The sequence below is a fragment of the Atta colombica genome, unplaced genomic scaffold, assembly GCF_001594045.1.
Source record: "Atta colombica isolate Treedump-2 unplaced genomic scaffold, Acol1.0 scaffold163, whole genome shotgun sequence".
NCBI lineage: Eukaryota > Metazoa > Arthropoda > Insecta > Hymenoptera > Formicidae > Atta > Atta colombica.
In genome coordinates, this window is record NW_017259254.1 from 806,384 (window position 1) to 819,467 (window position 13,084).

At 36.5% G+C, this 13,084-nt stretch overlaps 1 protein-coding gene across 1 annotated transcript in view; it reads left to right on the plus strand.

Annotated features, from left to right (window-relative positions):
- The window catches only part of LOC108686006 (protein gooseberry-neuro-like), a 28,686-nt gene extending 15,684 nt beyond the window's left edge, over nucleotides 1-13,002 (plus strand). Inside the window, exons 4-6 of the mRNA XM_018191038.1 lie at nucleotides 11,127-11,323; nucleotides 12,012-12,438; nucleotides 12,785-13,002. Of these exons, the coding sequence (XP_018046527.1) occupies nucleotides 11,127-11,323; nucleotides 12,012-12,438; nucleotides 12,785-13,002 (842 nt within the window). The remainder of the gene's footprint in view (nucleotides 1-11,126; nucleotides 11,324-12,011; nucleotides 12,439-12,784) is intronic.
- Nucleotides 13,003-13,084: the final 82 nt, after the last annotated feature.

A 13,084-nucleotide genomic window follows, 5' to 3' on the forward strand; every position in this document is an offset into this window, starting at 1 on the left:
AAAGAATATGTAAGAATCTAAATTACAAATTTTATATTGAGAAAAATAGAGTATATGACATAATAAAAATCATTATATTTTAATCGATTCAAATTATTAGATGTTTCGGCCTTTCGATTTGGCCATCTTCAGATATATTTATAATAATAAAAAACGCAGTGATTATTCAAATATGAATATACTAAACATGGAAATCATTATATACCTACGTATTTCGAGACCAATTGAAAGTTTCAGTTCAAAGGAAATTGCTCACATAAATTGTTCTTAAACTTTTTTTGTCAAATCTTTACTTTCAAGCCAAATCTTTACTTTCTAAATGACCTTAAATAAAAAATTGTATAGCAAATGTTTCCAAGGAAGCAAAATCCTTTATTTTTCAAATCCTCAAAGATAGCAATTCAACAATGAGAAAATTAAAGAATATTGTTATATATTTTCGAAGAATTTACCCAACAACGTCGAGTTATCACAAATTTATTGTCGATATCGAAACAAAAAAAAAGTCGGCGCTTTTGTATTTTTTTAAAAAGACCACCAGCAATGCGGTTTCGAAATAATGAGCGCGGTAGCTCGTTTCATCCCGAAAGGCATAGCTAACCACCACATAATTTTAGTGGTCAGGTCAATGGATAGGTCGAAACTGACCATGACGCTGTCAACGTTCACTTGAGGCCTGTGTTATGAACGTAGAAAAATGCTACTCATAAGTTGATCCCCATTAAAATGCAGCTAATAAAAAAAATGTCGAGAACTCAGTCGTGATCGCCGGATCGATGCACAGGACATCTTCTATGAATTCTTTATTCCGAACTTGTGGAGGAGGATGGAGGCGCGCGGGGACGAATACATAATAATTCTCAGAGTCATAATCGAGAGGCGATTGTTTGTGGAGAAAGGAACGGGACTCTGGCAAATAAAAGAAAACTCTGCACCGTCATCACAACTGCCCTTACACGGACCACCAACGATGCCGACGAAGAGATCGTGTCTCAGAGAGTACCAACACGGCCTAATTGTAGCGGCTTGTCGTTATATCAGCGAAAACTGTCATCGAGATCGGACTCGTACCGGACTACCGGTCTCATCCCTCTTCTTCCCTTATGCACTCACACGCTTACGGCGCGTATACATGGGCGTTGACAGGAAGACAGACCGTGGCTCACGGATGTCAACCGCTTCGCAGGCTCATTGTTGGCGTTTTGAGGACATTTGTTACCATTTAGGGGGACCTCACACACGCATCTCCGGAACCCACATGAGCGACGGGAGTGGAAAGGTGGTGCCGGGGCTAGATTTATAACCTACGGAGGTGCGGCACCTTTTCCACCATTCAGCGGCCGATTCGACACGCGAAAAGCAAAAGGGAGGCGCAGGAAAGCAGCGGCGATCTACATGCGACAACGGATGTTGCTTATAGTTCGAGTAACCATTGCCGCGATCCTCGCGCAGACTCCACCCCGCTTTAGAAGAACGTCAAGCCCACCAAATGTGTGTATTATATCTTCGAATGTCTTGGTGTAAATGTTCCACCAGATACTCGATTTCAGATCCCTTCCCTCGATCGCTGTGCATCGGCAGGAGAAAAATCATTCATGCATGATCGATTGCAATTAAAAAAAAAAAAACGAATTTACCATGCTAGCATCACGTTCTGAAATGGCTTGAATCTTCATTACTTACTGACGGATGTTTCGTTGAAATTAAACTAATAGTAACTATTAATATTAGGTGTAAAAAGAAATCCATTATTTTTCCATTCAATTTTATGTAAAAATAATGGATTTCTTTTTCTTATACCTAATATTTTTGAAGTTTCAATGGCTCGCGGTTTACTTACTAAGTTATCTCGTGTCTTGATAATTGTTAAAAACTAACATTTCGTAAACATTCATTTCGTAGGATACGAAGCAACTTTGCTTTGATATTTAATGACATAAAGAACACGGAAATAATCCGCAAACCGCGTGACTTCCTTAACCGTAAAATTACGCTATAATTTCCTAGTCAGCAGTATAACTATTATCTATAACATGTGTTATTTAACATTATGACCGTATAAATGTAATATAACACATACTTTTGAGTCTTCCACGAGTATTTTCTTCAATGAAATTACGTGGTTTACGGATTATCTAATATCGTTAAATGCAAGTAATTTCTTATCTTGATGAAGATAACGATAAGAAACTGCGTAGCTTCTTTGAAATGTTACATTCATTCTATGCGTTATATTACATTTATATTTGTTGAATGGAAAATTACAATATTGATATAATGTTAATTTGCGTTTAGCGGGGCTTTACTGACTAACAATGCGCGACGTTCCAAGAGCAAAACGCCTTATCGTGAATCTTCGCCGTTAACAATAACGGCGTGAGTCATTTCGCTGTATTTACGGTAATCTCGCTTCGCGATCAACGTGTTAATCGCACAAAATGACTTCGCGTACACCACGGCACGGCATACAGGATGTACGTGCGATCGTCGAGGCGACAGGACGCGCGTATACGCGCGTGTACGCGCGTGTACGAGCGCAACGCACACGCAGCAGGGATGCTGACCGGCACATTTCTGGATGACGTTGCTACGAATGAGATATTTGCTCTCGACACCGCGGGACCATCCCCCTCTCCCCATAATTGATTACACGCGTCTTTTCACGCGATCTATTCACGGCCCGATCGGCCGCTTTTCATCCTCGTGAGACCGATATTGATTGTGCCTATCAACGAAGCCAACCAACGATGGCCCCGAGGCGTGCGCGCTCATCGACAGGATCACCTGAAAGTGAAGCTAGTAACTCACCCACCGATGCATAATGCTTGTCGACAGCGTCGACTCCCGCCGGGTCTTATATCATCGCTGAATGAGAAACGACAATGAAATGAATAAAAATAAAATCACTTTTGCCTCGAGTACGAAGAGAATAATTCACAAAACTCACAAAATTTAATGGCGTCAAATTCTCATGTAAAGGAGCTCTTTCAGGAAGCGACGCGAGAAGAGAGAGAGAGAGAGAGAGAGAGAGAGAGAGAGAGAGAGAGAGAGATGACACGAGGGCGGTTGATGTTCCCTCGGATAGGTGGTGAGCACGAAGTGGGACTTGGACACGGACTCTTGCAAACTTAATTACACACTCGGTATAATTGACATTTCCAGGCGCCGACGCGCTAACAGGACGACTGCGTACGCGATAAAACAATGGCGTGAGCCGAGGCGATAATCTATAAAGCGTTTCATCGAGTGCCCGCCTCCCTGTCCCGACGGAGAGCGCATTCGTTCTCTCATTACAAGTCCGACATATGGGCACCTAAATGATCGCACGCATATACACACACGCGCGCATAATACTCGATCTTTCTGCCTCCCGCTCGCGCTCTCTAGCAGCTACCTTTTTTTCTCCTTTCTTCCGGCCGGTAAGAGTAGGACGAGGAAAACCGGATGGGGATCCCGAGGATCGAAGGGAGACGGGTAGAGCCCTCTGAGAGGACCGCCGATGTCAGAGGCCGCGCGAAGGAATGCTGACTCGCCGAACACCACTGATCTGCCTCTCGAACGTCCCCACGGCGCGAGGAACACACCTGGCCACACTCTGTGCCATGCCACCCCCGTCTCGCCGAGGGAAAAGAAGCCGATCCCGAACGAGTCAATAATGATAATTGATAATTAGTCGCACTGATATATTCGCTGGATAGATGTTGCCATTTAAATGAGAGCGGAAGATTTGCCGAAATGCTTAAATATAGAAGTATCAGTCAGATTGATACAGATTTCCTCTTCTTAGATTTTAGTAATTTTATAGGTTTCAAAATGTTAATGGCAAAGTGCATCAAAATCGAACATCTAATTTAAATTGCAGGGAATATTATTGTTTCAGTTGTTTAATTATGTTGCAAGTCTGAAAGTAATCGGCGCATAGTCATATATCTGAAATAAATTTGTTCCAAATACATATACATGTATTGTTTCAACATTTAATTTTATATATATTCTTGTGTTAATTAGTTGTGATGTAATATGTAATCATATAGAGATCTTATTTCTAATTTTAGTATTTTATTTTTTAGTTTAGTAATTTTACTTTTTACTAGAATTTAGTAATCTTAAATGAACTGCAGAAATGTGAATATTTGTGCAATCGTAATCGAATATATCAAGACAAGAAGTTAATTATCATTAATCAGAAGCCAAAATCCGTGTAACACAGTCATTGATATCAAATCTATGTAAAACTCATTTATGCATATTGAAATATTGTATAATATTAAGTGAAAACCAACTGAGAAAATATTCAACACAAATAAGCGAACAAGGCCATTCGGTCAAAGCGTATCTAAAAATATTTTTTGCATGAATTTTACAATTTTACAGTTTGCAGTTCAAGCAAACTGCGTGCTGATTATTTCCCGGTCTTGAAACACAGTCCTAGACCAGTATTCATAGTCAGTTCTTATATTTGAAACTGTCTAAGTATAGCTTTAACATGTTATAAGCCAATTACAGAGCCGTATTTGTATCTTAAGACATTCTTACTTAAGACAATCTTAAAATAAAAACAGACTATATATCAGTAATATTAAATTGCATATCAATTTAATTTGTAATATTACGTACTTCAGTTTCAGTATGAATACAGGATTCAAACTGAAACTGAAGTACGTAATATTACAAATTAAATTGATATGCAATTTAATATTACTGATTAAGAGTATCTTTAACACACTGTAGAGAATTTGTTGCGAAAACTATCAACTTTAGCCAAGATTCGAACCTTAATCTCCTTCATTTTGTGCAGACATCTTAGCGATTTGACCGAGGTATATGGTGCATTTAATATATATATTGATTAATGTCTTCTTGTCTCGATATGTTTGATTACGATTGCAAATTTTATTCACACATTTTTGTAAATTTGTCATTTAGGATTACTCTAGAAAAGCAAAATTAAACACAACAATATTAAATAATACTAAATTTAAAAATAGGATCGTTTATATAATTACATCATAATTATAATTAATTTGAACATTAATTAATATTATTGTTGTTAAGTAAAATATGTATTTTATAATTCGAAATACTTGCATTTATACTTAGATTAAATCAGTGTACGGCTTAAAAATGCATCAGTCCAATCGAATTCACTATAAGTTTACTTTAATAATAATTTTGCAAATGTAACATAAAGAATATACAATAATTGAGGGAGATACGATATAGACACACCGCCAGCTCCAAGGAGATATAATTGCATAAGTTCAATATAGACTCACGTTAATTAAGGAGGGTTAATAAATAAATTTATTTAATAAAAATACATAGAGAATCTAAAAAAATCTTAAGATTTTTAGAAATTTTCTAATTTTGGAAGTTGGAAGAGTATTATTCAGAAAAACGCAGTTTTGCTGAAATATCTAAAATTTAGCTAGATACAGATCTAAATATAATTTTGTTCGAACCATTAAAATAATTATATTAGGTTACTTATACTTAAACTGGTTGCTAAAATGTTTAAACTTTTTGCAGCATTATCATCATTATTTAAACGTTCTACATAATTATTTTGATGGTCTAACAAAGTAATTTTCAAATCTGTATCGATTCTAATCATTTATTATAAAGATATGATCTTGAAAAGATTATTGGTGCGTGTCAAGAATTATGCAAAGAATTTTTTGAAAATCTCAAGAATTTCTGAAATGTCTATCATATGTAAAGCTTGTTCGTGCTTCGATTTTCCTATCCTCAGCATCTTTTGCGATACACGCGCGATTCACTCTCTCACCTTAGTCTCTTGAAAGGAGTACGAGGCCGAAGTCCTCGGTGCATTTTAATCGCGGTGCGCATCTTCTGGAAAGACGAGATAAAGGTGGTTACGTGATGAAGTGACCTTTTTCCGGCGACCGTCAAACGGCGGTGGATCTTTCGACGGGGGATCCCCTTTGGCGGCATCTTTGGCGGCTCGACCACGTTCCTCGGTATGACAAACGGAAGAATGGGAGAATAGCTTGGAGACAAGTTGCATCTATAGACAGTAAAGGTGGCGGAACCCAGGTTTAAATTCCTGTCACCGGCCTCGTCGTCGCCACAGGTAGCGGGAGGAGGGAGACGATGGTGAACGTCGAAAGATGTCCATCATTTTTTTTTTCGTAACGCACCCGAAGACGCGCGATGACTGCCAAGTGCGCGGTAGTGAGCTCAGCAGTGACTTCTCGCGGTCTCCTGCACTACTTGTCGCATCGACATTGAAAGTCAAAGTTTGTTCGTACTCAAAAATTACACTTGTGCTCGATGATACCGTTTCAAAAAGCGGGAGTGCTGTTTCGTTGAAACTGGCTGCATTCAGCAGAAAAGGCAGCTTTGCAACTGTTGTAAAATTCTTGATTATGATTGGTTTATATATTTAAATCTAGTGAGAAACTAAGGGCAAAATCAATCATATTAAAGAATTTTTTATAACAGTTTTTATAAATGCTGTATTCAGCAGAAAAAATAGCTTTGCAATTGTAGTATGATAGTTCTTTAATATGATGATTTATACATTAAATCCAGCGAGAAAATGAGAACAAGAATTAATTATTAAATTAAAAAACAATTAAGAAGGATATATATAGCGATTACAAAACGAATAATTGATATGAAATAAAATTAATAAATTAATTTATTTCTTTATAATAAAAACATATTAAAAGATCTTGTGACATTTACAAAGTTTCTTTTCTGCTGAATGCAGCAATCTTCTGTATAAAATCGACCACCGAGATATACCGAGATGAGAAACAAATTTAGAAATTATTAAAACTAGCATTAAACAAGTACCTACTACAACTAGCATTAAACGAGAAAATTATTTCTGTTAATCAATGCCATCGTGCGAAATCTCGACAGATGCTGAATATCGTACCTTATATCTACCTTTGTTGAAAGCCCCTAGGCGTTATTTAAGTTTGACTAGATGCCGGCGCATCCGCCTCCACATGCGTAGAGTCCACATTACGTTTTGACAAATGTAACGCCGTACAATAAATAGAATGAACTCGGGCTCAAAGGACGGCCGCTGGGTTTTCTTGTACACTCGAAAGCCGCAATCCCGCCGCCGTTAGTTTCATTCCCTCGTCGAGCGAGGTGAAAACCGCAAGGAAAGAGAGCATTCTCTATTGTTCGCTGGCAAGATTCGAGGCAGGTTCTACTGTACGTAAGGAAAATAGCAGGTCCTTCGAAAAGATATCCATCGATTCTGTTTCTTGCGAATCGCGTTTTTACAAACGTCACGTGAGACCATCTCTCGATCTAGAGACGACATTCAACTCGTTTAATCTTTAAGTAGATAAGTGGGATACTCAGAACATCTCAAACAAATTTTATTTTTATATTTTTTAACAGCATGTATAGAATTAAATTTACATTATTTTTATTTTTATGAAACAGAAGAATGTAAAAAGAATGTAAAAATTATTTTAAAACTTCTGAAAATTTTTTTTTATTTTCCAGAATAAGATTTTTTAAATAACTAACGCATAAAGTATTGTAGCCATCTATTTACTTAAATGCCTGATTGCATTAATTTCTTCTCGTTTTTCGCTTCTCATTAATAAATGGAGATCATATATGAATGCATTCACAGAAAAAATTTCTGGATTTAATGCTATAATTAATATTACTCCTTAATGAATCTATCGTAAAATAATAGGATCAAATAAGAATAATTATATAATAGGATCAATATAGGATAATTGTATTTATTGTTTTGACAGAGGAATTTACTCGTAAATGAACATTCTTAAATCGAGAATAAAATGATCCACATTGATTTTGCTATGGCGCCAGCATCTTGCTTATAACATCGGATAAAAATTTATTCTAAACATAAGAAAATATAAATTTAAATTTACATGTTACTTTTGTTTCAAGACAATAAGTCAATCTTATTTAATTCGGGAGAAAACTATATTGATCTAATTTTAATATCGTTTTATTTTTATAAAATTGTGATAAGATCAAATATATCAAGAATAAGTTTAATCTCGTTATCAGAAATTTTTTCTGAAGAGGCATTAATTAAATCTGCAGTTAAATTGATGTATCTGCTCTAAGTAATAATTTTTTTAAGGAATATATAATCGTTAAATTTTTTCAGAATTTGAGTTATTACATAAATCTTAAGCTTTACGTCGAAATCGTACACATCGTATTATAAATCAATCTTTTCTTTCTTGTTTAAATCCCGAATATTTCAAGGAAAAGACCTCAGGCGATCTCAATTGAACGTGAGCTCGTAAAACGCGGATCGCGAACGAAAAATCGGCCTGAACGACGTAAGAAACAGAATTACTGTCGTCGCCGTTTAATTCCGCATCGCGGAATCGGCGATAGCGCGCTGGTGTAGGTCGGCAAATAAAAGAGCGAGCTAATCCCTGTTTGTTGTCAGGGTGGATTGTCGGACGTCACAACAAGCCACTCGTTGCTCATCGTCGACCATGTGCCCCCGCGTGCGTTCGATCGAGCGATAAAATTGTGCACGAGATTAAATGTTATTTCGAAATAGATGGAACGAAGATGAGTATGGCAGGGAAAGCATGACGTTGTCCGTCTTGGATCGCGGACAATGGTTCGCGGGAACGCTCGATTGAGCGACAATGGGACGATTGTGGGACAATAAGGAAGGGAATCGACTTAGGAGTAAATATTTGGCAAGGTAGCCCGGTCAGTTTCTACCGATAGTCTCACGTGTTTATGTATGTGTTTTCTTTTTCTCTCTTTTACTAGGAAAATGAACGCACGAGCTCCTGGTTCTCTCAGCCAAATAGATATCAATGGCACGAAGGTAAAAGCGTATCGCATAGAAATGTTTACGGAACAAAGTGTTGAATGCGAAGGTATTATGAGGTTCGCAGAATCTTCGAGGAGGATTTAATTCTAAGTATCGAATGGTTGAGCAACGATGAAACGAAGGCATGACGTTATTGTCCTCGAAAAGACTGGACCTTTTATAGGAAATAAGTTTCAAGAAATGAAGATTAACTTGATAAGTGCATTTAAACGGTGGAAAGTACACTCAAGTTCTGAGAAGAATAAGATGAATTTCCAAGAAGAGATTATCAATTTTTTTAGGCTAATAAAATATATATAATTACATATAGAAAGAACAATTTTGCCAAAGTATCTGGTGTAAAAAATTTTGATGTTCTAATAAGCAATTTAAGTGTTCTATTATTTTTTTTCTAATTAATTATTTGGTGCGATCCAACAAAATTATTTTCAAATTGATATCTAAATTTTAGATTCTTCGGCAAACGTTCTTTCCATGTAGATACACTAAAAAATATACTTAAAATCTTTCTTCTTTTTCTCAGTCTAGAAAAACTCTCGTAGAAAAGAGAAGAAAAAAGAAGAATTTATTGATGGAATGCACTTGCAAAGTTCGTCTTTTTTTAATTATTCTACAGAGACAATGTCTTCTATAATTTTCGTAACAATAAATGGGTAAATTTTTGTAGAGAGAGCAGAAAATCATTATATCATCAATAAATTCCTCAAGAAGCAATCAACTTCACTGAAAAAGTAGTTGATCATAAAACATATCAAAACTATGAAAACGAGACAAGATGGCGGTGAACATGATGGTAACCATTGCTTACTTTTTACGAGCACTTTATGGATATTTTAATGACTGCGGTATATGTAGTGTACATGCGACCATATGCAGAACGCATAATGTTACTCGTGCAAGCAGATAGAATATTGCAAAGACTTTAAGTCGGAAATTCTTGTTATCTTCACATAAAATTGATAAACGAATATAGACTTTTCGATTCATTTCAATCGACTTAATTAACTAAAACTAAAATCAAAGTTAAATAGTTTTATGATTATATACTGCAACTTTTTTTTTTTAATATTAGGTTAAATGTGTTGAATTCAATCATAGGAAATAATTAAGTCGTAGGAAATACGATGGCGATATATTGGGACTTTTGAAATATTGGGTGAAATGAGTTGAATTCAATCATAGAAAACAATTAAGCCGTAGGAAATACGATGACTATGCGGAATAGCCGTCGTTGGATACGCGTATTATACAAATGATAATCATCGTCTCATCAATATCCCATTCAGAGAAAGAGGCGAGTTCATCGACGATGCAACGGCGGATTGAGTGACAGAGCGTCTTTCTCGACGATTTATCGATTAGCAATGACGGCCGTTTTAACACCAATTAATAATCGCTATGAATTTTAAAGGATCGTCATCATTTTGACATTACGAAAGCTTTCCCGGTACATGCTCATAATTTACGAATCGTTTGTAAAAGAAATTTTACTTTGCATGGTGTTTGCCAATTCATATTTTTCGAATGAAAATAGCTGGTGATATAAGAAAACTAGGAAATTTTTTATTTTAAGATCAATGAAATATCGATTTGATACAGAAAAACTTGTAATAATAACTTGCATTTAAAACAGATATGTGTGAAATATGTAATAATATGATACATAAAGGTTCATATCCGTGATCAAAATGAAGAACTTTTATTGTCTATTGTTGCTAGAAATAAACAACAACAAATTATAACAACTAATAGACATTGCCTCTACTAAATAAAATTTTTACGGAACTTTTACGGAAACAGACAATAAAAACACAAATGCTGCTCTATGTTCCTTTTGTGGATACACATCTGTAGAAACACATGATGCATTTTTTCCTATTATTTGTGTTTTAGTAAATTATTAGAAATTCTGCGTTTTGTGTGTAATTCTAATAATTTACTAAAATGCAAGAAATTTAGCAGGAAAAATATTGTGTGCCGTAGGCTGTTACGAAAACACATGTAAAATATATAAAGCCTACGGCACACGATGTATTTTTTCTGCTAAATTTTTTACGTTTTAGTAACTATTATACTAACATTTTTATTTATTAATAATTGTGGAATTAAGATAAGATTAATTATATTTAAGAGAGATACTTATATCATAATCTCGGAATTTTAATAAATTTTAGTAAAAAGCCTTCTCGATAAGTCATTCGGAATAATATGTCAATCTGAATTTCTAGAATATCTTAAATATTTTTCTCTGAATTTCTTAAATATGACAATGCTCGTTATTTTTATGGCCCAGGTCGCTGCGGTGACGACTCTGACACGGAAAGTGAGCCGGGCATTCAATTGAAGCGAAAGCAACGCAGAAGCAGAACGACGTTCACTAGTGAGCAGCTCGAACAGCTGGAAGCTGCGTTTCAACGAGCTCAATATCCAGATGTTTACTCCAGAGAGGAATTAGCCCAGAGAACTGGACTGACGGAAGCGAGAATTCAGGTGAATATGATGTTGGCTAACGTTTACGTAAAATACATCACCTCATTTATGAACACAATTCGAACAGAATTTCTGATTATCCAATCTTAATTATTTTTTTATCAATTATTAGAAATTGTTAAAAACGATTAAAAAATATGCCTTAAATTAAGGTCAAATTATTTTCGATAAAATTATTTTGCTAATGAAGATTCTGTCAGGCATTTATGTAACGCTAGTTACAATTCAAGTAAAGAATGAAGCAAAGAATAGAAATTCGAGGAAGCAATAAAAGCCAGGATATTGCTTGTACTGTACGCTATACACCATCCATTCAATGGCGCAACATCCTAAGACGAGACAAGGCCTACCTTTGGTTCTCATAAGGTTTTCGTAACAATCGATTATTTTCCGGAATTAGATTGTCTAATATCAAACCTCCAGCTTGGAAAGATCCATAAATATATCCTGATATGGGATATGCAGTTTAACGCTGATCCGAACAGCGAACCGCGAAAAATTGCGTATACGGCGCAAGTAGGATCTGAACTCTAAATCGCGAGTCAAATCGCACTGAGCGGTGAGCCACTCGGTGTTCCCATATGCTCTACACAGCGCGAGTAAAAAACGTTAATGCCTTTGTCACGATTACGTCAAATCGATTTCATCGAAAAGGTGCTACCGTCAAGTGTCATGTACACCGTTTCAGGTGTGGTTCAGCAATCGCAGGGCGCGACTTCGTAAACACAATGGTAATATACAGCACCCGATGACGAACCTGCAGTTGACGACCTGCCAATACGCCGCGGCTAGTCACGAGCTCGTACAGATACCGCAGGTGCCACAGATGCCGAGCGGAATACCGCAGGTACCCACCACGTTGCATCATAGCCCGACGACGCTGCATCAGACGCCTAGCAGCGTTCACCAAGTCTCCGGCAGCACCGCTGTCGCCCAAATGACGAGTACAATGGCTCAGGTACCTACTACGAGCAGCGCTCTTCAGGGACACGCAGTCACCATTTCCGGTCATATCGGCTCGCTTCCTGCACACGCAGCCTCCGTGCAACTCGCGCAGGTATCAGCAATGCAACCACCCGTCGCGCACGGTGCGCCGTCGCTTTCACACAACGCCGGTGAGTACTTTATAAGATCTTGCGAGTCACTGGGTTTTCTTAGAAGAGTAAGAAACTTATACTAGGTAAAGGCAGTTATAGACAATATAAGGCTTCTACTTGATGCTCGCAATGCTCTTGAAATCATTTTAACCTTGTTGTTTAATATGTTAAATAAAAACAATATATATTAACAACAATTAAGAAATAATATAAATACAAATATATTAATAAATACAGGTTCCAAATTTTTGAATTTGAAATACATTAACGTATAATGAATGATGCCTAAATTCGAAATCTTATGTCTGCGATTCCGCCAAGATATATTAGTTATATCTATTTTGTCTATGTCTTTGACTTTTAGGTAACACTGATTGGTCTAGAACGCAGCTCAGCTGGGGACAGTTCAATCATTTTCAGAGCAGTGACTATGGCAATCATCAACACGGAAATTCCCAAAGTACTCAGTCTTCGAATACTCCGAATACGGCGGGGACAACGCCAGAATGGTATGACCAAGGCTACGATTACGCTCAGCATACTCAGCTTAATTATCATCGTAGTATGGGTGGAATATTTTAACTAATCAGTCGAATAGTTAATCTCTATCATATAGAGAGATTAATTATCTATCTACATATTTTAACTATATATATATATATAT